Source organism: Mucor velutinosus (genome assembly GCF_035048745.1).
Source record: "Mucor velutinosus strain NIH1002 chromosome Unknown tig00001564, whole genome shotgun sequence".
Lineage (NCBI taxonomy): Eukaryota > Fungi > Mucoromycota > Mucoromycetes > Mucorales > Mucoraceae > Mucor > Mucor velutinosus.
The window spans coordinates 4,505,758-4,530,503 of NW_027041906.1; the positions used below are offsets into that span (position 1 = coordinate 4,505,758).

Genomic DNA, 24,746 nt, shown 5'->3' on the forward strand with positions numbered 1-24,746 from the left:
ACAATATTTCTTTTTCATTCTTTTTTTCTTGAAACTTTCCTCAAGTCTGTGCTGCATAACATGAACTTCTCGCCGTACTCACCTTCGCCAGATGAAGATAGAACTTCCCGTTCGCCAAAAAAGCACCAAAAGCATCAACAGCAATCTAGCCAAGCAGCAGCTTATAGCTCATATCAAGCTGGTTCCGACTCATACGCAGAGCAAGGATTGTTGGGTAGTGGAAATGGTGCTGGAAGCAGCAGCAGTAATTCAGCATTCAATGGTCAACAGGCTATTCGTGTAAACAAGTATGAAACTTCCTTACCTATTCGTGTTGATGTGGAGGCATCTTTGGCTTATGTGCTGGGACCGGTAACAGGTAAGGATGTCTGATGAAACGTTGCATTGCTCTGCTGGGTGTGCGGATGATGGATACACTAATAAACGGCAAAACTCAGGATTATTATTGCTGATTCTCGAGAGACAGAACGATTATGTCAGATTTCATGCATGGCAGGTAAAGTAGCTTAGGGGTGCAAAAAAAAAAGCAATGAAATGGGCTATTGACGTTTCTGGTCATGTATAATAGTCTTCTCTCACATTTTCAGCATTGATGCTTGCACAGTTCATCTTGCTGTTTATTTCGTCCTTTTTATCGTGGGTTTTATTCTTTTTCAACATCTTTTTGCTGATTTGGCTAGTGTAAGCGTATATGTCATGATTGAACATGCTTGGATGGCTAATTTTGAGCACTTGTCAGGTACCGAGCATATCTAGATGGAGCATCGCTAGAAAGATACGAAGTGCCCTATTTTGGTATAATTGCATCAGAATACGTTGATACGGAATGAACAATATACCTGAATTTCTAATTCATTAATACTACGCTATATATATATATCAAGTAAAAAGGATTTATTCTTTTGAAAATCAAGGAAAGGAGTCAATGGTGTTTTTTTTTTTTTTTTTTTTGCTTAAATTCATAAAAACATACTATTGGTAAAGAATTGAGGGTGCTAACTGGTATAGGAAGTGGACTCTCTTGTGATGGAAGAGCTTTCATCGTTAGAGGATATAGTTGAGCTAGCAGGTGAGGTGAGGCTGCCTCGGGGAGCTCTGCTTTGCATCATTCGGCGCGTTGCTTGTGCTTGAGAAATGTTGTTAGATCAGATAATAAATTTGCCATTTTTAAATATACACATACCATGCTTGGCTGCTGCTATTTTATCTAGATTGGCAATCACTTTCTCTAACTTTGCAACCCATTCGTCCCTTTCTGCATCAGACCCCACGTAGAGTATATGAACGGTAGGAGCAGCAATGAACGTTGTATTCAGATTATCAACGCCAGAGAAACTGGATACAATCTCGATGCAATGTGCAATGCCACCGGCTTCATCTTTTGTCAAGGAACGGACCCGAGCTCTTTCCAAAACCAAATGGCCCTTGTACTGGAGTCGTGTTACTTTTCCTTCAACTTTGGGTTTTACGAAAACTAGCAAATCACTGAACAGCATGTAGTGCCTCTCTTCACCCATTGATCTTGTATTCAGCACAACGCGCGATAGCTGACCTTGCATGACAAGTCTTCTTTCGGCTCTCACACTGAATGGAGCACCCGTCAATGCTTGATGTATCATTAAAACTTGATCTACATTATCAGCATCCAAAAGTCTAATGCAGCTAGTTAGATTGTGTCGATTTGATGTGGCATAATTGCAGTAGGGCTTACTTTTCTTGCACACTCTTTCGAAATTGCTGAATCCACAGTTTAGATTTATGCAAGCCAACGTAGTCTGGATGCATGGAATGAGTTAATTCTGCCAACTTTGTGATTATGTTGACATAACGATCGATACAGCCAACAGGCAATTGTATTAATGAAAGCAAACTAGAGCCTTTTAGTGATTTTTCCTTATGCGCCGTCTAAATGCAAAGTGTTACTATATGATCTCAATGTCACTCGAATGCTTCTGTACACTACTTACATCAATGAATTTCTTGAATGGCTGGTATCTCGCTAATCTCTCATATGTCGTCAATGCCACAGCGTAGTTGTTGAGATAGGTACGATAACATTCTAAATTTGGAAACTGTAGAATGAATATACGGAATGTTAGATGTAGTTACTTTGTGTATTCAATGTTTGATGTGTTACCCAAGCTTGGAAGACATCGGATAGGATTTGTGTGGGACCCCAAATGCGCAATCTTTTATCAAATTTACAGTAAGACTTGGATTTCTCTTATTTTTCAATTTAATTGTTCATTTTGTAATGAATAATTTCAAATAGTACAACAATCTTTACCTTTCTTGAAGGCTCTTCAAGGTCAATCGATGCATGTGTACCAGTTCCTCAAAGTTGCCAAATAGCCATCTGAATTCTCGCTCTGTGCACACCATCTTCTTCATACCAAGAAAATTGAATGATGTATGAGTGGCATCTTTCCGCAATGGCTGCAAAAATATGCGCATCACCAATTCAAGTGATTCTGTGTAAGCTTCTTCAGATTTGAACAGACTATCGATTAGAACTTCTCTGCTCCGATGCATGTTCTCGTGGTCTATTTATATAGTAAGATATTGTGTATTACTGTAGACCAGGTTATGAAGGCATTACCAATAAGTCCATCATCGACGTCTTCAAAGTTAAGGGTATCGACAACGCCAAAATCTTCCATGGAATTACTCAAAAAATCGATAGCCGATGAATTTGATGTTGAGGTATGACTTTGATGCTCGTCAATGGATGAAAATGTGGATGTGGTTGTTAATCCGCCCGTATATCGACTTATACTGGAAGCAATGCTACTTCTTGGGCTTGCTGTTAGGATAGATGAGGATGATATGGTGGGTGCACTAGTGTTACTACCATTACTCTTTCGGTGTGAACGAGGCGGTAGTGCTGTCAAGTTGTTGTTGTTGCTCATCTTTTTCGCTAAAATTAAATCATCATCATTGGGAAAGTACATTAACAAGCAAAAGAAGAAAGGAAGAGGGGGAAAAAAAAGGAGAGAAAAGAAGAGAAAGAGGAAATGAAAAAATTACAAAGAGCTATTATGAGCAGTATAAAAGATTTACATCCCCCACAAGCCAGGTTAATATATATAAAAGTTGTATTGTATAAGTTGTGTGCTATGATACGTCTCTTTATTTGATCAACTCAATCTAATCCTTTTCAGTTTAAACGCTGATATTGAATAAAACAGCTTGTGAGTTGGTACTCAAAGCTTATTCTCTCGGTAAGAGGGACCACAAAAAAAGGTAAATTTAATAGCTTGCACAAATTAGCAATGTGTCATGATGCTGCTGTGTTACGAAGATGGAAACAGTGTGGTTTCAGTTTTTGTGTTGTTAATATGCACAAGCAGTGTGCAGCTGTACCTCGTTAAGTTGATCTGGGCGTACTGTAATATTCGAATTCCATTCTATGTTGTGTGTAGCACAGCGTTGTTGCTTTTGAAGTTTTCACTTTTATCATCTTTCTGTGGTAAAATGAAATGTTCTACTTGGTGTTCAACGCATCCGACGTTAAATTTGTCCAACTTGCTTACTAAAAAAAGAGGCCCTTCATGCAGGCACAGTTAGTATAGAGAAGAATTAAGCAACGTATATTGATTAACGAAATCACAGGTCCATGCAATGTCAAAACATGACACAAGAGTAATAAGTTTCAACTTATAAACTTTACGTAATAGCTTATCGCCAAATTTATCATTTGAGCTCGCTGTATTCACTCAACTTTGCGCGCACATAAATGTGTAATATGTATATATTTTTTTTTATCAAGAGTAGAGCTTTGGGTGCTTCACGCTTTGATGACTAAAACTGTTGCACAACTTGGCGGGTTCACAAAGCAGATATAAATAAAATGCACGCTTTGACTTTGTACAGTGATGCACCATTCCAAAATTCACAAGTATTCGCTCTGCTTCTTTACAGCTATTAGCATCACTAACTTCACTAGCAATACAGCATACATAAAACACGTTCCATTTTAGAAAGCTGCATTATGTAGGATGGATTGTGGTGCTTGGATCAATCTACCGTAACGGTCTGAAGATCTGTTTACTTTCTTTTCAAAATAGTAAATCTCGCTAACCGGAAACAGGTCGCATGAGGGGGGGGGTTTCCTTGTTGTACGAATGGTAGAAGGTTTCATTGATTTCCTGTTACAAGAAAATAACGTGAGTATTTACATGTTCTATAATGACAAATAATGGGCAATACAAGAAACGATATTGAAAGGAGGAATGCAATACGAAGGAAGCGAGTGCACATTTAAAAATGTTATCTGGACATGACGTTTTGTAACTATGAATTCATGCAGAAAGCGATCAAATTAATCTTGTAATAAAGACTTACACTACAATCGAAAGTGTATTGGTCATTGTCTTACGCAAAAAAGTAAGAGCACATTCTTAAAATTCAAAACAAAGCAGTAGGGTTGAGAGAGGATTCAGTTGATGTCAGGGTCCTGCCTGAACATGCTCTCTTTAAAGATACTTTCTAATATTTGAAGAAGCCTGGCAATGTTAGAAACGTTGAGCACTAGTTGGTTAAAGTTGATAATTTACACATTTACTACATATATCACTACAAAATTATCGATGGAAAGGTTGTCGGTGGATGCAGAATTAATATTATACTCTGATTTTTTCAAGAGTAATCCTCTTCTTGTAGGTTTACAAAAAGGGAAAACAAAAATGTACACTTTGGCTTTACTATACGGAGATAATATGCAGCGCGATTCACTGATACATACATCGTATTTACGCTAGCCGTCTATTTTATCATCTAGTAACTGCACTGTCAATTGCCAGCTGATTATGATATCACAATGATTTAATTTACATAAGCAAAAGAGCTGTGGAAGTAAAATTTTTGGTATAATGAAATCATGAACAGCGTTATAGTCGTGCATAGGTCAATTTTTCTTGGGTTGTACGCTCTAATTGTTTGCATCGATTTGTTTGCTAACTATAGATTTGTCAATAATGGTCCAATATTGTGTAATTGAAAGTGGTTAAGTGCTTGGATCTCTTATTGCTTTCGACTCGTGATCTGTTGCATTATTTGATATAAGGAACTTGATTATGTAAAGCAGTTCTCCCATCCAATACCTTTTTAGCCCAGTTTACATGTGAGGTCTTTTTGTTTGGTAGTATGTGCCCTTGTACTGGAGATAATCGAGCAGTGAACTTATCGTACGTATCATGATAACACAAAACGCCGGCGAAATACGAGAGACAATCATAACATGAATAGAATTTTGATAGTGCAATCTATGAGCTAAAAAAAACGGAAAGCATTCTTATAATGAAAGAATCAAGCTTTTACCACCAACTTTGTGCACTGAAAAGTGTCAATTAATGTCTCGATTTATTTTATAAGTATCGATCGTTGATTAGACCTGCATTTGGGGCTAGAATTGCTTCGAAAGTGCCTAGCAACAAAGCCAACTACTATAAAGGTCAGTAACCGAGCTGTTTTAGACTCAGTACTTTTGCGTGTGAAAAATCAAACAGTTGTAATTCCTTAAACTGCAGCTATTTCAAGCAAACTTTTGCATCAACTGGTGCCGTATAATGCCTCAATTTAAAATATAACTTTTGGTTTACTCTTTATAACGAGAATATCAAGAAATTAATTAAAAAAAGTAAGTGGACCCAGTTAGACCCCTTTTAGTCGGGCATTTAAACAATACGTAAGCTTGGGCTTGAAATAGCATTTTGGAGCCCCAAACATCCGACATTTTACTCATTATCTCTAGATCTAGCAAGTAAATTATACAAATTCGTTTAATGAATATTGTACTCCTCAGTCAGAAGCACAAGATGGTATACTTTATTGGATAATATATTGCTTCTATCTCTAGTCAAACGTTGAAAACTAGAATTTTTCCCTGAGGGTTGAGGTAAAAAAAAACGTGGACAAACAGAAAATTAGCGTATCTCGCTCAAAAATGTATATTTTTTGAACTTGCAACAACCAAAGATTGCAGTTTTTACTTTCGTTTGGAACTGGGTATAGTATATATCTCTTGCAAATCGATGTAAGAACTAATAACACAATTGTATCTTGTCTTCGTGACCTCTACATTAAACAAAACTGCCTGCACGCATCATATACGATGGAATTTCTCGTATCGCATATGAAATTGTGCATCTCATTCTCATGAAATATTTTAACCCAGATGAGTCGTTACAAGAGTATTGGGCTGACAGAATACAACGCCCATTTGCCAATGATTGTTTTTGCCATTGGTAGTAAGGAGATGCTTAATGTATTAAATGAAGCTAAATAGTAAGCACTTTTATATAGTTAATTATTTACAGGTAAAGATTAGGTCCGCCTATTTGGAACCAAGTTTGCCCAAATGGGCTGACCATATAACACAGATTTGTGAATGACTGTGAGTTTGATGTAACAAATTTGTGAGCGTTATAGAATTCAGGACCATAATAAATATTTTTTGAAAAGAACAGGCCAGTTTCTTACAACAAACATTTATTCATCTTTCAAAACATACCGCACTCCTTCCGAAAAATAGAAACTTATGCCTCCAGCAAGTATTAGTCTCTGCGTAAACGTTATTGTTTCTGTCAGCAAGCGCTTCATCAAGGACCAAGATGGAAAACTTATTCTCTTGAGTAAATACGACTGGAGTACACCCGGTTTGGAAATCAAAGGAAAGACAGTTAGGCGTTTAATGATGGGCAGCCATGTCATGTACGATGCCATATTGGATGAATTACCTGCCATTGTCTTGACTATGAAGGCAGATTGTCTAAAGTATGTAGGACCTCTTGCTACTGACAATCCTATAGTACCGAAGAGCCTACTATTGTTCCTGAGAATATTAACGACGAGCTCGACGATTGTTTAGACGATGCTATATAACCAGAAGAAGAGGAAATTGATTTGATTCCCAGAGAGGGTTGGTTTAATGGAGAAGTGCTTGTCAATAGTAGACTCTCCTCTGAAGGTACAGGCAATCATGCTCCAAGTTAAACATGGAGGGGCAACGCCATGCTTCACCATTGGAGTATTCCTTGTTCTTCTTGCCGCAAGACCAACTCCATTATATCATTAATAGTACTAATGCTCGTGCAAGAACCATCGATGCGACTTGGAGAGACATCAGCTTCAATGAGTATATGATGTGGCTTGCTCTTCTCACTGTGATGACAGTCGTTTATCACTCTGATCGAAAGGCTTACCGGAAGCAAGGCTCCAGCCATTTTACAATAAGCGTTGACTTCAAGCAGTACATGTCATTCAAAAGATTTGAAGAAACCATGCGTATGCATACGTCGTTCGAGGCCCTGTCGATTAAAAGCAAGCAAGCTGATCCGCTTTATCAGATTCGATTGACAATCAAAACATTCAATGAGCATATGGCAAGATGTGTTGTACCTGGCAAGTACTTGGTCATAGATGAGTCAATGAATCAATGATTGGGTGAAAGAATGCCAAACCTGAAGAAGGTACCTCAAAAGCCCCATCCCATCGGCCAAGAGTTTAAGACACTCGCGGACCATCACTCTTATTGCATCCTGCAGACGGATACTGTCAGTGATCCAATGCCGAAGGAGTTTGATAACGACCCAGGTATGAAAAAGCTTACAATTACTAGTAAGCGGTTGGTAAAGCCATGGTTTGAAAGTGGCAGAACTGTTATTATTGCAGATTCTTGGTTTGGATCTCCAGACATAATTTCAATGTTGACCAACCTTGGACTGTATGGAATCATGCAGGTCGCAAGAAGAAGGTACTGGCCTCGTGGAAAGCCCACAACAGATATAGCCGAGCAAGTGGAACCCTCTTATGGTAGCCCTTACACCAAGAAGAAGACTACAGATGGTGGCAGCATGTTTGTATGCGCCTACCGAGAAAAGAAGGTGAAGGCGTTTGTGTCTTCTTGTGGGACAACGAGGATCAAAGGTCCTACAGGGACTCTGATGGCCATACTGTTACTATCCAGCGGCTAGAAGTTGTTAGTGAGTACGAAACTCATAAGGGTAAGTATATGTCTCATGTATTGGTAATTTTAATAGGCAATAATACTGTCAAGCTCTTCCGACTGCATATGACATAAACCGCTGTGTGCAGAACGACGAGTTGAAGCCAGAGAAAACAGAAGCTACAATGTTCTAGTCATATAAATCGCTTCTGTTGTACCGCAAGAAATAAAATTAACAAGATAAAATAGAAATAAATGAAGACTTCATCAAGAAATAAGCCAAGTACAGAGCTGAAGATCTATTATTAGAGGATGTATCAATTTATAACTATATCATTATGAATCAAATAGGGTCTTTGCCAATGATATAAAAAAAGGGCATATCACATGCTTCTTTCAAGAATATACTGGGATGAAATATGCTGAAGTACTACCAAAAATTGGCTAATAGCGGCGCCGAAGACCATCCAGAAGAGGCATAACTAATACACTTGTGTCAATGAGTCGAAACAATGGGAGCAATCGCGTTCGGTTAGGATGTAGGACCTTACCGCAAGTCAGGTAACAGTGGCACCAGAGTCGAGAAATCGTGCAGCTACAGCCCCGACGCACCAATGTGTGAGGGTTGCCGTAAACAACATTTGTATGATATTTCGAACCTCGAAGCACAACTAAATAATTCTTTATAGCTGCTGAAATGCTTCTATATCTTTTTTTAATAAAGTTGCTTAAAATGGCATACAAGTTATTGTTAGTGAAAGAGACGGCCTATTTGGGCCGATTGGTTTTTGCTCGAAACCACCTTCAGTAAAATGACGACCATAGGGTCTGTTTTTGACTTTTTTTCAAAATAAAAAAATAAAACGTGCTATATGCAGGAAGGTTTAGAGCTTATTTAGTTAAATTTAATTCTTCTGAGAACAATATTTAAAGATGCAGCAATTTTCAATAAATCGGCCCGTTTGGGCCAATTGGGATAATCTCTACTTGTTAATAAAAATGATGCGTATGATATATGATTTATGAGAAACATCATATTCATAAATCAAGGCTTGATTTCGTATTCAATGATTATGTTATATACCTAAAGAATCTGGGCAAAATAACATGAGAAGGATCAAATAGTGTAAATTATGAAAATTTATTTAGATAAATAATAATATTTTATTATGCTACTAGTATATATTTTTGTCTTTCATATATTTACGAATAATATCTTTTGCATAAGAGTTATTCTCTTTTACCGAGTTTTTTCTTTCATCATCAGTACAGCTAAGCCATTTTACATATGATATTAGTGTATAATATAAACTTTATCTTTATTTCTCGTCGGTTTGATTGCATTGTCTTTTTATTAAGTGTTATTAACTATACTACGTCCTTCTTTATAGTCTATAGCATTTTCTTATCTTTTTCAATATGTTTTATAGTCAAATTTAAAGTTCTGGGCCGTAATTCCCTCACAATTCATGGTATCTTTTGTTTACTTTTAGTCCATCTCTAAAAAAAACAAATTAGTTTTGACCTATTACTCCAATATACCGTAACATATGATAACGATGAACTTCTATTCTATTCTTTTTAAGTTCTTCATATTTTTTTGATAAAAATACCATACGAAATTGATGAATATAGATCTTTTTATGAAACAATTACCAAATTGCCTTATTACTATTTTATATTTTGAATTTTGATGCTAATGCTGAAGACTGGCTCTCTATTTCATATATAAATGAGCCTGTTAAGCACAAAGAATAAAAGGATTATTATTTGTAGCTTATAAAAAATGGTCGATATTATAAAAACAAGAAAAGACTTATTTGAATAAGATCAGACACCAAAACTAAAAATTTATTGATGAAGACAAGAGTTATTCTATTTATACTAAGTTCTGAATGCCAAAGTAGCAATTTATCTTGTACAACGCTTATCACATCTGGTGAACCTCAGTATTTAGATAGCTAAGATGCACTTCACTTATCATAGCTTGTCCATGTTGTTGCACAACACAGACATATCTACCCATCAAGAATACCTTAATCTTTATAGACAGTTGTAGCCCTTCTGGCACAACAGAGCCGAACTTATTACTTTACGGTAGCTAAATTCACCAACAATTGAGTTTTTATCAACTTTTTTTCTTGTAAGTGTGTTGTTTATTCCAACTAAGATCATAGCCATATTCATTAGCATTTTTTTTCTATTTTTCAATGAAAGAGTTATACCCACCATCCACAGCAATACAATTATGAATATCCATATATGGACATAACTCCATGTTTAAAATATTTTACCACTGTCATCCAGAGCACATTTCTTACAATTTGTATATAATATACTCTTATTAAAGTCTATTGCCAAGGGAAAAGAAAATTCCAACCTTCTAACATTATTATTAAGATTGATACATCTATTATTATACTGAAACTAGCAATATAGAATGTTCAATAGTTTGATCGGTTTGATCGATTAAAGCCCCGGGTGGGTTGTTCAGAGATAATATGGATGAATGACTCATAAAACAGACTATATATTATAAAATAAAATGAACTCACGTCAGTAAACGTCGTCCATTTAATTTTTGCTACAATCATCATTATCGCACTTACAGTCACTGCAACACACATATGACAAGAGATCAAATCAAGTGTGAACCAAAATCAATAAAGTATAAATAAAGAATAGGATGGATGACTTATCTCAAGTTTTCTTATTACGAGATATATATATTATTTTCTACTTATTGGGAGATGAATTGTCTAGAGTGGCATTGATATGTATTGTTTATTGAAGATGCGTACTCCTTTATCGGTGAGTGAGGATATGAATCTATCAACTTGACCACGATTACCTTCTCATGCCTATCAATATCGCTTCATGCAACTTCAGTAGCCGGCATGTCCCATGGCTAAACTACAACTACTAAGAAAGAAGCTATCAATCATGTCAACACATTAGTACCACATCAATTTTATAGTTATAAACTCCAAAAATATATTTTTTTGTATTAAAGTGTATCTTTATTGGCTTTAAAGTTTATAATCTATACAGAATTTACAGGCAAGGACAAGGTGCCAGCTTGAACACTTGCCAGAGAAAGAGAAGAAAGGAGTGTACCATGGTCTTGACGGACCATATTGATAGCAGCAGAAGCTATCCAAGGCTCCTCCTCGTTTATGGCGCATCGCCAATGATACTTCCAAAGTGTACTGTAAGCAGCACCAAGAGCAATCAGAACATCCTCATCGATCACCAACAAATCTGAACCACTACAAAAGGTAGTCAGCGCCAACCAAATAGAAGAAGCAGAGGGGAGTAGCTCTTGAAGTGACAACAAAGAGACTACATCCTGCCAGAAAAATGACTTGACATGGCAACCCACCACGAAATGGTAAAGGTCCTCTGTAGAGAAACCGCAAAGAGCACAAGCAGGAGACAGAACTTTGGTAGGCATAATCTTATGGCACCACGAGCGGTGCGGGACACGGTCATGTAGCAATCGCCACCAAGGTGTGAAAGCCTTTGCAGGCAATTCCAGGGACCAGAAAAGACGCCACGAAGCAGGAGACAGCAACAAATGAGCAGGCAACTTCAAGGGAGGACCCATACGAGAGGTAATGGTACCCTTTGCAGGGTGCCAATACCTTCGCAAAGCACCAAGAGAGAGACGAGCAACCGGAGCAGCAGAACGAGACGAGTTGGAGACAGTCCAATGAGTACAATCTGGCATCCAAGAGGTAGCACCATCAGAACGGGGCATAGTAAAATAGTCTGCTTGAGACAAGACTATCTTACTATCCATGACAGGCGGGAATACCAGCGAGACAGGACCACGATCACGGTTCAAAGCAAGAAAAACAGGGCGCAAAACACGAGATGACCAAGCAAGATGAGAGGTGGCACCATCGACTATACCTAGATCAGGTTGCCAGAAAGAGACATCCGACACCAAGAAACGAGGATCAAGAGATGATGGATCACGAGGAGGACGAACAGAAGGCACAGTACTGAGTACAGAACACAAGGGAAGATCAAGAAACCACCTAGCAGACCAACCAGAGGAAGGAACTAGCTTTGGCAATCTCAACAGAAGCTTTCCGAGATGCTTTAGAACAGGCACAGAAGACACACGAGACTGGTAAAGACCAGGAAAACAAAACCACTGCAAGATGGACTTATGGCCAGTGTAGACTTGAAAGGCATACACCAACCAAGAGGAGACAAAATCATTGGGAGAGGGTGGACGCAACAAACGTTGCAAATAGACAAGATGCAAAGCTAAGCTTTGATCTGCTATATCCACGAGACCAACACCACCAAATTTGCGAGGAAGACACAAAGTAGACCAGGCAACACCAGGGCGAAAAGACACCAGATACTCACGAACCACCGTAGTGAGAGACTTCAACCACGACGCAGTAGTAGCACCACCAGGAACAACACGCAATAAATGATATACCTTTGACAACATTAACGAGTTAGCCACTAGTCCTGCTCCCCTAATGGAGAGATTCCTTTGTTTCAACAAGTTACTGTGTCGCTGGACCTTCACCAAGACACCATCAAGATAGTCTTGAAGTTGACTTTCAGTATGATGCAAGGGATAACCCAAGTAACGTACTGCACCACGAGAGTGAGCGTCATGCCACTGGAGACCAGTAGAATCAGCCAAAGCAACCCAAGCAGAGTGGGACACACCAGACAACGACACCAACACTGTCTTGCTGATATTGACTTTCGCATTAGATGCTCGGCCATACAGATCAAGAACAGACAACAACACACACCACTCTTCTGGCGAAGACAAAAACACCTCAAGATCATCCGCATAGCTCAGAATCTTGACAGGAGGAGGAGCAACAGAGCCACTAACAAAGTCCAAAGTCCAATTCCGGGCACCAGTACCATGATCCACACGAACTTCAACCGGTGAAGGCTTCCATTTACGTGGGATATCAACAGGAGACAGAGTAACACCAGAGAGACCAGGACAAGCAAGAAGAGAACGAAGCAAAGGCTCAAATGCCAGATTGAATAGCAATGGAGAGAGAGGATCACCTTGACGAAGACCTCGCAACTGAGGTACAGGAGCACCAAGCCAACCATTGATAGACATTGAAATCTTGGTTCCAAAGAACAAAGAAGACAGACAAGACACCAACTCACCAGGAAAACCAAACCGGAGCAACACACGACAAAGATATTCAGGATGAACCCGATCATACGCCTTCTCTTGATCCAACAAGACAGCCACTTGAGGTAAATCAGGAGCAACAACACGCAAGTGAGACAGCAACAACTGATTTAACCAGCCATTGTCAGAGATCAGACGATGAGGGAGAAAACCAGTTTGATAAGGGTTGATTAACTTTGGCAACACTTTGTTCATACGATTAGCAATGAGCTTTGTAAATAACTTGGCATCACTGTTAATTAAGGACAAAGGTCTCCAGTTAACCAACAACTGAGGGTCACCCTTCTTGAACAAAAGCACCATACGAGTTTGCTGCCACGAAGGAGGAAACACACCAGAAAAAGCTGCACCCAACACATCCACAAGCAAGTCAAGAAAATCAGTAGAAACACCAGCAAGATATTGATACAATTCAAAAGGCAAACCGTCAAGACCAGGACTTTTAGACTTGGGAGCATGAGTGAGCAAAGACAACAAAACATCGCGTGTTGGAAGTTCCATTAGCATATCACCATCCAAAGATGATAGGCGTACATCAGTTGGAACATTCCCCAGGAGAGTATCGATAGCTTCAGCATCGACAGCATCAGGGGTATATAGCCGTTGGTAAAAACCTTGTGCCTCCCTGTTGATAGCTGCTGCTTCCACCAAGATATCCCCAGTAGTAGAGCACTTTAAGGATTGAATTGTCTGTTGAGACTCTCGCACCTTGATCGAACGATAGAAATACTTGTTGCTACGTTCTCCCTGTTCTAACCAACGAGTGGCAGAGCGAGGCATATTCTGACTAGTCTCTTTCTGTATCTGATTCTCAATCAAAACTTCCAGTTGCCTGACCTGCTCAGCATCACCTGAAGCAGTAGACACTCTGTCAGTTGGATCAATAGCATTCCTAGTCTCAATACCCGATACAGACGTCGACAGAGCCCTAATACGTTCCAGTTGAAGCGTAAAAACTTTGTTCTTGAATCGTGCTTTCATGCTTCTAGTGTACTTTTGTGCACAGCACTTTAGTAACAACTTGAAGGATTCCCATCTAGCCACCGTGCTTTCAGAGTCACCACTACTACCTTGACTAGTATTGACACCCTTAGACCCACCACCAACAGCACCAGAGAAAAACAATGACACCGTGGCATTCAACAACGCAACAAATTCCTTATCATCAAGCAGAGTTGGATTGAACCGCCAACTACCAGGACCAATACTAGCTGTCGCAGGCAACATTTCAACAGTCAAAAGAGAGTGATCCGTCCACCTACTAGGCATATATAGTAACTGACTATTAGTCAAACGAGGAGCAAGAGAAGAGTGACCAAAGATGTAATCAATACAAGTATTGCTCTTTGGAAACGTGGCTAAACCATCCGGATGACAATTGACAAAGTGAGTACGCAACCAGTGAACAAAAGGAGCGACATCGGCTTGACGAGAAGTAGACAAAGAGTGCAAGTGAATGTTGAAATCACCCATAACCATCCAAGGTGTGTTGAACACATCAGACCAAACAGAAAGAGAGAGAAAATCAGAGATAAATGAAGGACGGTCAAAAGACTGCGCGGGACCATAAATATTGGCCACTTTGCACAAAACATTGCTTGAGGCATCTACGACAGATGCAACAAGACAACGTTCATCCAACAATACCTCCGTATCCACCAGGGAAAACCGAGAATTAAGACATATAATAGCACAGTGTTTAGACACAACGAGAGAACAATTAGGAAAAGCAAAAGAAAAGGAACGGACTTGAGATTCAGTAAGAGTAGATTGAGAGCGGAAATGAGATACCTCTTGCAAGCAAAGGATATCCAGATGGAGAGAGGAGGAGCGAAGATAAGATGAAAACTCTTTGAAATTTGTAGGATTAGACTGCATGAACAAGCTACGCGTGTTCAAGGAGCCAATCTTGATGCCTAATTTTGTACTCATTGAGCCCTACGGGCGTCTTGCTTAGTCTTGAGAAGCGCACGGCCATTAGTCTTGCTATTCTTGACAACACCAGAAACACCACCAGAAACACCACCGGAAGCAACACCAGAAGCAACACCAGACTTGTTACCCTTAGCACCAGTACCAGAAGAAACACCACCAGAGTTACCCAGCTTGTTATCACCTTTTACACCAGCACCAGTAGTACCTTTCAGGTTTGCATTGAACTCCATTCTTTTGCGCTGAGCAAGATCCTTCAACTTGGTCAAATTCAACATCTCCTCAGGCGAGTCAATGTTCATATTCACAGCCACCTCAGCAGACGCATACTTGGAGTAGGCAGAACCACGCACGGTATCCAGCTTCTTGGGAGCTCCAGCAAGCACAATCTTGTCGTCCTCCATGTCCTCATCATCATTCATACTTACCTGGTGGTTATCTTCACTCAGAAGATCCAAATCCTCGTTACCAGTGGACTCATCATTTTCAGATTCGTCAACACTTTCACCCTGAAGAGATTCATCCTCGACTACACGATAATCGAGTTCTTCTTCTTCTACCTTCTCCACCTCCTTACCTACGCCTAATTTTTCCTTCTCAATATATTCCATCAATTCCACAGTGTTCTTACGAGCCAGAGTGACATCCTCAGAATCCTCAGAATGATGGTGAACTTTGTGCTTCTTGGTGAAATTTGCAGACTGAACCTCCTTTTCAGGGCAAAAACGCAACATGTGCCCTTGCTTATTGCACCTAAAGCAACGACGTCTAGCCAATTCAGGACATTTGGCGCGAACATGACCGCTGTGTTGACAGAAATGACAAACAGGTGGAGCACCTTGATAAGTCGCTGGCACAAAACAGTCAAATTCGCTCAGATAGAGCATTCTATCTAGGGGCTTGGCCTCCTGCCACTCATCCCCTACCTGAAATCCAACAGAAGTATCCAAAATCACCGAAAGTTTACCCTCAAAGTAACCACGGTGAGTAAACTTCTTCACTTGCAGTACCTTACCAAAGTACGACAAGGACTCCATAAGATCCGACAAAAAAGTGGTCTTGTCCACCATACGCATAAGTGTAAACCGTACATGCTTGACATCCCCAAATTCAGCACTTTCCTTGGAGGTAGACGCTTTGTACACTACACCTTGTACAGTCACCCCTTCACGCATAGCCACTTGTGCATGCTCCACCTGAGCAAACCTGGCTTCAATCAGCAGAGAACCATCAGCACGAGAATCATACAAACTAAGAGGTCGAAATTCCACGTCAGGTGAGATTTGATCTTGAATCACTTTGTAAGCGGCAACACGATCAGGAAACAAAGTTTTCTGAAACGTGAACAGAACAGAACCAGAAGAAAGGGATTGCTGAATAATCGCCATAGCCTTGCTTGCCAAAATTTGACCCTTCAGGTCATCATCTTCATAGAGAACAATACCCACCAGTGGTACATCAGTTGGATTGTCCAATCGTCGCTTGTTGGGTTGGAGAAATCGACCCACCTTTTGACGTGAAGCTCTTTGAGCCCAAGTCAATTCAGATTGGGAAGACATGGAGTGTAACAGACGTAGAGTGTAACTTGTAATCTAGAGTGTAACTAAGTCGCGTTGTTGAAAAAGTAGTGAAAAAGATGAATTCGACGAAAAATTGTTGAATCGATCTGAAATCAAGATATGTTGTAGAGCTGAAATGGATGTATCTAAATATACTTGGATGCAAGATGGATGTATCCTAGTTGTCGAGATATCGTTGTTCAAAGATGGCGTAATCGAAAACTTTTAAAAAGTTTTTTTTTTTTGTATTAAAGTGTATCTTTATTTGCTTTAAATTTATAATCTATACAGAGTTTACAGGCAAGGCCAAGGTGCCAGCTTGAACACTTGCCAAAGAAAGAGAAGAAAAGAGTATACCATGGTCTTGACGGACCATGTTGATAGCAGCAGAAGCTATCCAAGGCTCCTCGTCTATGACGCATCGCCAATGATACTTCCAAAGTGTACTGTAAGCAGCACCAAGAGCAATCAGAACATCCTCATCGATCACCAACAAATCTGAACCACTACAAAAGGTAGTCAGCGCCAACCAAATAGAAGAAGCAGAGGGGAGTAGCTCTTGAAGTGACAACAAAGAGACTACATCCTGCCAGAAAAATGACTTGACATGGCAACCCACCACGAAATGGTAAAGGTCCTCTGTAGCAAAACCACAAAGAGCACAAGCAGGAGACAGAACTTTTGTAGGCATAATCTTATGACACCACGAGCGGTGCGGGACACGGTCATGTAGCAATCGCCACCAAGGTGTGAAAGCCTTTGCAGGCATTTCCAGGGACCAGAAAAGACGCCACAAAGCAGGAGACAGCAACAAATGGGCAGGCAACTTCAAGGGAGGACCCATACGAGAGGTAATGGTACCCTTTGCAGGGTGCCAATACCTTCGCAAAGCACCAAGAGAGAGACGAGCAACCGGAGCAGCAGAACGAGACGAGTTGGAGACAGTCCAATGAGTACAATCTGGCATCCAAGAGGTAGCACCATCAGAACGGGGCATAGTAAAATAGTCTGCTTGAGACAAGACTATCTTACTATCCATGACAGGCGCGAATACCAGCGAGACAGGACCACGATCACGGTTCAAAGCAAGAAAAACAGGGCGCAAAACACGAGATGACCAAGCAAGATGAGAGGTGGCACCATCGACTATACCTAGATCAGGTTGCCAGAAAGAGACATCCGACACCAAGAAACGAGGATCAAGAGATGATGGATCACGAGGAGGACGAACAGAAGGCACAGTACTGAGTACAGAACACAAGGGAAGATCAAGAAACCACCTAGCAGACCAACCAGAGGAAGGAACTAACTTTGGCAATCTCAACAGAAGCTTTCCGAGATGTTTTAGAACAGGCACAGAAGACACACGAGACTGGTAAAGACCAGGAAAACAAAACCACGGCAAGATGGACTTATGACCAGTGTAAACTTGAAAGGCATACACCAACCAAGAGGAGACAAAATCATTAGGAGAGGGTGGACGCAACAAACGTTGCAAATAGACAAGATGCAAAGCTAAGCTTTGATCTGCTATATCCACGAGACCAACACCACCAAACTTGCGGGGGAGACACAAAGTAGACCAAGCAACACCAGGGCGAAAGGACACCAGATACTCACGGACCACCGTAGTGAGAGACTTCAACCACGACGCAGTAGTAGCACCACCAGGAACAACACGCAACAAATGATATACCTTTGACAACAGTAACGAGTTAGCCACTAGTCCTGCTCCCCTAATGGAGAGATTCCTTTGTTTCAACAAGTTACTGTGTCGCTGGACCTTCACCAAGACACCATCAAGATAGTCTTGAAGTTGACTTTCAGTATGATACAAGGGATAACCCAAGTAACGTACTGCACCACGAGAGTGAGCGTCATGCCACTGGAGACCAGTAGAATCAGCCAAAGCAACCCAAGCAGAGTGTGACACACCAGACAACGACACCAACACTGTCTTGCTGATATTGACTTTCGCATTAGATGCTCGGCCATACAGATCAAGAACAGACAACAACACACACCACTCTTCTGGCGAAGACAAAAACACCTCAAGATCATCCGCATAGCTTAGAATCTTGACAGGAGGAGGAGCAACAGAGCCACTGACAAAGTCCAAAGTCCAATTCCGGGAACCAGTACCATGATCCACACGAACTTCAACCGGTGAAGGCTTCCATTTACGTGGGATATTAACAGGGGACAGAGTAACACCAGAAAGACCAGGACAAGCAAGGAGAGAACGAAGCAAAGGCTCAAATGCCAGATTGAATAGCAATGGAGACAGAGGATCACCTTGACGAAGACCTCGCAACTGAGGTACAGGAGCACCAAGCCAACCATTGATAGACATTGAAATCTTGGTTCCAAAGAACAAAGAAGACAGACAAGACACCAACTCACCAGGAAAACCAAACCGGAGCAACACACGACAAAGATATTCAGGATGAACCCGATCATACGCCTTCTCTTGATCCAACAAGACAGCCACTTGAGGTAAATCAGGAGCAACAACACGCAAGTGAGACAGCAACAACTGATTTAACCAGCCATTGTCAGAGATCAGACGATGAGGGAGAAAACCAGTTTGATAAGGGTTGATTAACTTTGGCAACACTTTGTTCATACGATTAGCAATGAGCTTTGTAAATAACTTGGCATCACTGTTAATTAAGGACAAAGGTCTCCAGTTAACCAACAACTGAGGGTCACCCTTCTTGAACAATAAGACCATACGAGTTTGTTGCCACGAAGGAGGAAACACACCAGAAAAAGCTGCACCCAACACATCCACAAGCAAGTCAAGAAAATCAGTTGAAACACCAGCAAGATATTGATACAATTCAAAAGGCAAACCGTCAAGACCAGGACTTTTAGACTTGGGAGCATGAGTGAGCAAAGACAACAAAACATCGCGAGTTGGAAGTTCCATTAGCATATCACCATCCAAGGATGATAGACGTACATCAGTTGGAACATTCCCCAGGAGAGTATCGATAGCTTCAGCATCGACAGCATCAGGGGTATATAGCCTTTGGTAAAAACCTTGTGCCTCCCTGTTGATAGCTGCTGCTTCCACCAAGATATCCCCAGTAGTAGAGCACTTTAAGGATTGAATTGTCTGTTGAGACTCTCGCACCTTGATCGAACGATAGAAATACTTGTTGCTACGTTCTCCCTGTTCTAACCAACGAGTGGCAGAGCGAAGCATATTCTGACTAGTCTCTTTCTGTATCTGATTCTCAATCAAAACTTCTAGTTGCCTGACCTGCTGCTCAGCATCACCTGTAGCAGTAGACACTCTGTCAGTTTGATCAATAGCATTCCTAGTCTCAACACCTGATACAGACGTTGACAGAGCCCTAATACGTTCCAGTTGAAGCGTAAAAACTTTGTTCTTGAATCGTGCTTTCATGCTTCTAGTGTACTTTTGTGCACAGCACTTTAGTAACAACTTGAAGGATTCCCATCTAGCCACCGTGCTTTCAGAGTCACCACTACTACCTTGACTAGTATTGACACCCTTAGACCCACCACCAACAGCACCAGAGAAGAACAATGACACCGTGGCATTCAACAACGCAACAAATTCCTTGTCATCAAGCAGAGTTGGATTGAACCGCCAACTACCAGGACCAATACTAGCTGTCGCAGGTAACATTTCAACAGTCAAAAGAGAGTGATCCGTCCACCTACTAGGCATATATAGTAACTGACTATTAGTCAAACGAGGAGCAAGAGAAGAGTGACCAAAGATGTAATCAATACAAGTATTGCTCTTTGGAAACGTGGCTAGACCATCCGGATGACAATTGACAAAGTGAGTACGCAACCAGTGAACAAAAGGAGCGACATCGGCTTGACGAGAAGTAGACAAAGAGTGCAAGTGAATGTTGAAATCACCCATAACCATCCAAGGTGTGTTGAACACATCAGACCAAACAGAAAGAGAGAGAAAATCAGAGATAAATGAAGGACGGTCAAAAGACTGCGCGGGACCATAAATATTGGCCACTTTGCACAAAACATTGCTTGAGGCATCTACGACAGATGCAACAAGACAACGTTCATCCAACAATACCTCCGTATCCACCAAAGAATAACGAGAATTAAGACATATAATAGCACAGTGCTTGGACACAACGAGAGAACAATTAGGAAAAGCAAAAGAAAAGGAACGGACTTGAGATTCAGTGAGAGTAGATTGAGAGCGGAAATGAGATACCTCTTGCAAGCAAAGGATATCCAGATGGAGAGAGGAGGAGCGAAGATAAGATGAAAACTCTTTGAAATTTGTAGGATTAGACTGCATGAACAAGCTACGCGTGTTCAAGGAGCCAATCTTGATGCCTAATTTTGTACTCATTGAGCCCTACGGGCGTCTTGCTTAGTCTTGAGAGGCGCACGGCCATTAGTCTTGTTATTCTTGACAACACCAGAAACACCACCAGAAACACCACCGGAAGCAACACCAGAAGCAACACCAGACTTGTTACCCTTAGCACCAGTACCAGAAGAAACACCACCAGAGTTACCCAGCTTGCTACCACTGTTTACACCAGCACCAGTAGTACCTTTCAGGTTTGCATTGAACTCCATTCTTTTGCGCTGAGCAAGATCCTTCAACTTGGTCAAATTCAACATCTCCTCAGGCGAGTCAATGTTCATATTCACAGCCACCTCAGCAGACGCATACTTGGAGTAGGCAGAACCACGCACGGTATCCAGCTTCTTGGGAGCTCCAGCAAGCACAATCTTGTCGTCCTCCATGTCCTCATCCTCATCCTCATTCATACTTACCTGGTGGTTATCTTCACTCAGAAGATCCAAATCCTCGTTACCAGTGGACTCATCATTTTCAGATTCGTCAACACTTTCACCCTGAAGAGATTCATCCTCGACTACACGATAATCGAGTTCTTCTTCTTCTACCTTCTCCACCTCCTTACCTACGCCTAATTTTTCCTTCTCAATATATTCCATCAATTCCACAGTGTTCTTACGAGCCAGAGTGACATCCTCAGAATTCTCAGAATGATGGTGAACTTTGTGCTTCTTGGTGAAATTTGCAGACTGAACCTCCTTTTCAGGACAAAAACGCAACATGTGCCCTTGCTTATTGCACCTAAAGCAACAACGTCTAGCCAATTCAGGACATTTGGCGCGAACATGACCGCTGTGTTGACAGAAATGACAAACAGGTGGAGCACCTTGATAAGTCGCTGGCACAAAACAGTCAAATTCGCTCAGATAGAGCATTCTATCTAGGGGTTTGGCCTCCTGCCACTCATCCCCTACCTGAAATCCAACAGAAGTATCCAAAATCACCGAAAGTTTACCCTCAAAGTAACCATGGTGAGTAAACTTCTTCACTTGCAGTACCTTACCAAAGTACGACAAGGACTCCATAAGATCCGACAAAAAAGTGGTCTTGTCCACCATACGCATAAGTGTAAACCGCACATGCTTGACATCCCCAAATTCAGCACTTTCCTTGGAGGTAGACGCTTTGTACACTACACCTTGTACTGTCACCCCTTCACGCATAGCCACTTGTGCATGCTCCACCTGAGCAAACCTGGCTTCAATCAGCAGAGAACCATCAGCACGAGAATCATACAAACTAAGAGGTCGAAATTCCACGTCAGGTGAAATTTGATCTTGAATCACTTTGTAAGCGGCAACACGATCAGGAAACAAAGTTTTCTGAAACGTGAACAGAACAGAACCAGAAGAAAGGGATTGCTGAATAATCGCCATAGCCTTGCTTGCCAAAATTTGACCCTTCAGGTCATCATCTTCATAGAGAACAGTACCCACCAGTGGTACATCAGTTGGATTGTCCAATCGTCGCTTGTTGGGCTGGAGAAATCGACCCACCTTTTGACGTGAAGCTCTTTGAGCCCAAGTCAATTCAGATTGGGAAGACATGGAGTGTAACAGACGTAGAGTGTAACTTGTAATCTAGAGTGTAACTAAGTCGCGTTGTTGAAAAAGTAGTGAAAAAGATGAATTCGACGAAAAATTGTTGAATCAATCTGAAATCAAGATATGTTGTAGAGCTGAAATGGATGTATCAAAATATACTTGGATGCAAGATGGATGTATCCTAGTTGTCGAGATATCGTTGTTCAAAGATGGCGTTATCAAAAAACTTATAGAAAGTGATTTTTTTTTTTTTGTATTAAAGTGTATCTTTATTTGCTTTAAATTTATAATCTATACAGAGTTTTACAGGCAAGGCCAAGGTGCCAGCTTGAACACTTGCCAAAGAAAGAGAAGAAAAGAGTATAACCATGGTCTTGACGGACCATGTTGATAGCAGCAGAAGCTATCCAAGGCTCCTCGTCTATGACGCATCGCCAATGATACTTCCAAAGTGTACTGTAAGCAGCACCAAGAGCAATCAGAACATCCTCATCGATCACCAACAAATCTGAACCACTACAAAAGGTAGTCAGCGCCAACCAAATAGAAGAAGCAGAGGGGAGTAGCTCTTGAAGTGACAACAAAGAGACTACATCCTGCCAGAAAATGACTTGACATGGCAACCCACCACGAAATGGTAAAGGTCCTCTGTAGCAAAACCACAAAGAGCACAAGCAGGAGACAGAACTTTTGTAGGCATAAATCTTATGACACCACGAGCGGGTGCGGGACACGGTCATGTAGCAATCGCCACCAAGGTGGTGAAAGCCTTTGCAGGCATTTCCAGGGACCAGAAAAGACGCCACAAAGCAGGAGACAGCAACAAATGGGCAGGCAACTTCAAGGGAGGACCCATACGAGAGGTAATGGTACCCTTTGCAGGGTGCCAATACCTTCGCAAAGCACCAAGAGAGAGACGAGCAACCGGAGCAGCAGAACGAGACGAGTTGGAGACAGTCCAATGTGTACAATCTGGCATCCAAGAGGTAGCACCATCAGAACGGGCATAGCAAAATAGTCTGCTTGAGACAAGACTATCTTACTATCCATGACAGGCGGGAATACCAGAGAGACAGGACCACGATCACGGTTCAAGGCAAGAAAAACAGGGCGCAAAACACGAGATGACCAAGCAAGATGAGAGGTGACACCATCAACTATACCTAGATCAGGTTGCCAGAAAGAGACATCCGACACCAAGAAACGAGGATCAAGAGATGATGGATCACGAGGAGGACGAACAGAAGGCACAGTACTGAGTACAGAACACAAGGGAAGATCAAGAAACCACCTAGCAGACCAACCAGAGGAAGGAACTAACTTTGGCAATCTCAACAGAAGCTTTCCAAGATGTGTTAGAGCAGGCACAGAAGACACACGAGACTGGTAAAGACCAGGAAAACAAAACCACGGCAAGATGGACTTATGACCAGTGTAAACTTGAAAAGCATACACCAACCAAGAGGAGACAAAATCACTGGGAGAGGGTGGACGCAACAAACGTTGCAAATAGACAAGATGCAAAGCTAAGCTTTGATCTGCTATATCCACGAGACCAACACCACCAAACTTGCGGGGGAGACACAAAGTAGACCAAGCAACACCAGGGCGAAAGGACACCAGATACTCACGGACCACCGTAGTGAGAGACTTCAACCACGACGCAGTAGTAGCACCACCAGGAACAACACGCAACAAATGATATACCTTTGACAACAGTAACGAGTTAGCCACTAGTCCTGCTCCCCTAATGGAGAGATTCCTTTGTTTCAACAAGTTACTGTGTCGCTGGACCTTCACCAAGACACCATCAAGATAGTCTTGAAGTTGACTTTCAGTATGATACAAGGGATAACCCAAGTAACGTACTGCACCACGAGAGTGAGCGTCATGCCACTGGAGACCAGTAGAATCAGCCAAAGCAACCCAAGCAGAGTGGGACACACCAGACAACGACACCAACACTGTCTTGCTGATATTGACTTTCGCATTAGATGCTCGGCCATACAGATCAAGAACAGACAACAACAGACCACTCTTCTGGCGAAGACAAAAACACCTCAAGATCATCCGCATAGCTCAGAATCTTGACAGGAGGAGGAGCAACAGAGCCACTAACAAAGTCCAAAGTCCAATTCCGGCACCAGTACCATGATCCACACGAACTTCAACCGGTGAAGGCTTCCAT

At 41.3% G+C, this 24,746-nt stretch overlaps 9 protein-coding genes across 9 annotated transcripts; 3 read left to right on the plus strand and 6 right to left on the minus strand.

The window, feature by feature from the left end:
• Positions 1–60: 60 nt before the first annotated feature.
• ATC70_011789 (uncharacterized protein) lies at positions 61–830 on the plus strand (the record flags this gene model as incomplete). The annotated part of the gene is made up of 4 exons (XM_064830974.1): positions 61–358; positions 438–496; positions 569–681; positions 740–830. The coding sequence occupies 4 exons, from the start codon at positions 61–63 to the stop codon at positions 828–830; spliced, it is 561 nt and encodes a 186-aa protein (XP_064683476.1).
• Positions 831–995: 165 nt separating this feature from the next.
• On the minus strand, positions 996–2,909 carry HAS1_3 (ATP-dependent RNA helicase; the record flags this gene model as incomplete). Its single annotated transcript, XM_064830975.1, has 7 exons — positions 996–1,126; positions 1,184–1,653; positions 1,712–1,905; positions 1,968–2,072; positions 2,138–2,189; positions 2,288–2,543; positions 2,600–2,909. 7 exons carry the CDS (start codon positions 2,907–2,909, stop codon positions 996–998), a joined length of 1,518 nt encoding a protein of 505 aa, XP_064683477.1.
• Positions 2,910–6,538: 3,629 nt separating this feature from the next.
• Positions 6,539–6,868, plus strand: HAS1_4 (ATP-dependent RNA helicase; the record flags this gene model as incomplete). Its single annotated transcript, XM_064830976.1, has 1 exon — positions 6,539–6,868. The coding sequence occupies one exon, from the start codon at positions 6,539–6,541 to the stop codon at positions 6,866–6,868; it is 330 nt and encodes a 109-aa protein (XP_064683478.1).
• Positions 6,869–7,451: 583 nt separating this feature from the next.
• ATC70_011792 (uncharacterized protein) lies at positions 7,452–7,973 on the plus strand (the record flags this gene model as incomplete). The annotated part of the gene is made up of 1 exon (XM_064830977.1): positions 7,452–7,973. One exon carries the CDS (start codon positions 7,452–7,454, stop codon positions 7,971–7,973), a length of 522 nt encoding a protein of 173 aa, XP_064683479.1.
• Positions 7,974–10,988: 3,015 nt separating this feature from the next.
• Positions 10,989–15,017, minus strand: MEP2_2 (ammonium transporter; the record flags this gene model as incomplete). Its single annotated transcript, XM_064830978.1, has 1 exon — positions 10,989–15,017. One exon carries the CDS (start codon positions 15,015–15,017, stop codon positions 10,989–10,991), a length of 4,029 nt encoding a protein of 1,342 aa, XP_064683480.1.
• A 50-nt stretch (positions 15,018–15,067) lies between these two features.
• Positions 15,068–16,630, minus strand: ATC70_011794 (uncharacterized protein; the record flags this gene model as incomplete). The annotated part of the gene is made up of 1 exon (XM_064830979.1): positions 15,068–16,630. The coding sequence occupies one exon, from the start codon at positions 16,628–16,630 to the stop codon at positions 15,068–15,070; it is 1,563 nt and encodes a 520-aa protein (XP_064683481.1).
• Positions 16,631–16,913: 283 nt separating this feature from the next.
• ATC70_011795 (uncharacterized protein) lies at positions 16,914–20,942 on the minus strand (the record flags this gene model as incomplete). Its single annotated transcript, XM_064830980.1, has 1 exon — positions 16,914–20,942. The coding sequence occupies one exon, from the start codon at positions 20,940–20,942 to the stop codon at positions 16,914–16,916; it is 4,029 nt and encodes a 1,342-aa protein (XP_064683482.1).
• Positions 20,943–20,992: 50 nt separating this feature from the next.
• Positions 20,993–22,561, minus strand: ATC70_011796 (uncharacterized protein; the record flags this gene model as incomplete). Its single annotated transcript, XM_064830981.1, has 1 exon — positions 20,993–22,561. The coding sequence occupies one exon, from the start codon at positions 22,559–22,561 to the stop codon at positions 20,993–20,995; it is 1,569 nt and encodes a 522-aa protein (XP_064683483.1).
• A 733-nt stretch (positions 22,562–23,294) lies between these two features.
• On the minus strand, positions 23,295–24,634 carry ATC70_011797 (uncharacterized protein; the record flags this gene model as incomplete). Its single annotated transcript, XM_064830982.1, has 2 exons — positions 23,295–23,530; positions 23,602–24,634. 2 exons carry the CDS (start codon positions 24,632–24,634, stop codon positions 23,295–23,297), a joined length of 1,269 nt encoding a protein of 422 aa, XP_064683484.1.
• Positions 24,635–24,746: the final 112 nt, after the last annotated feature.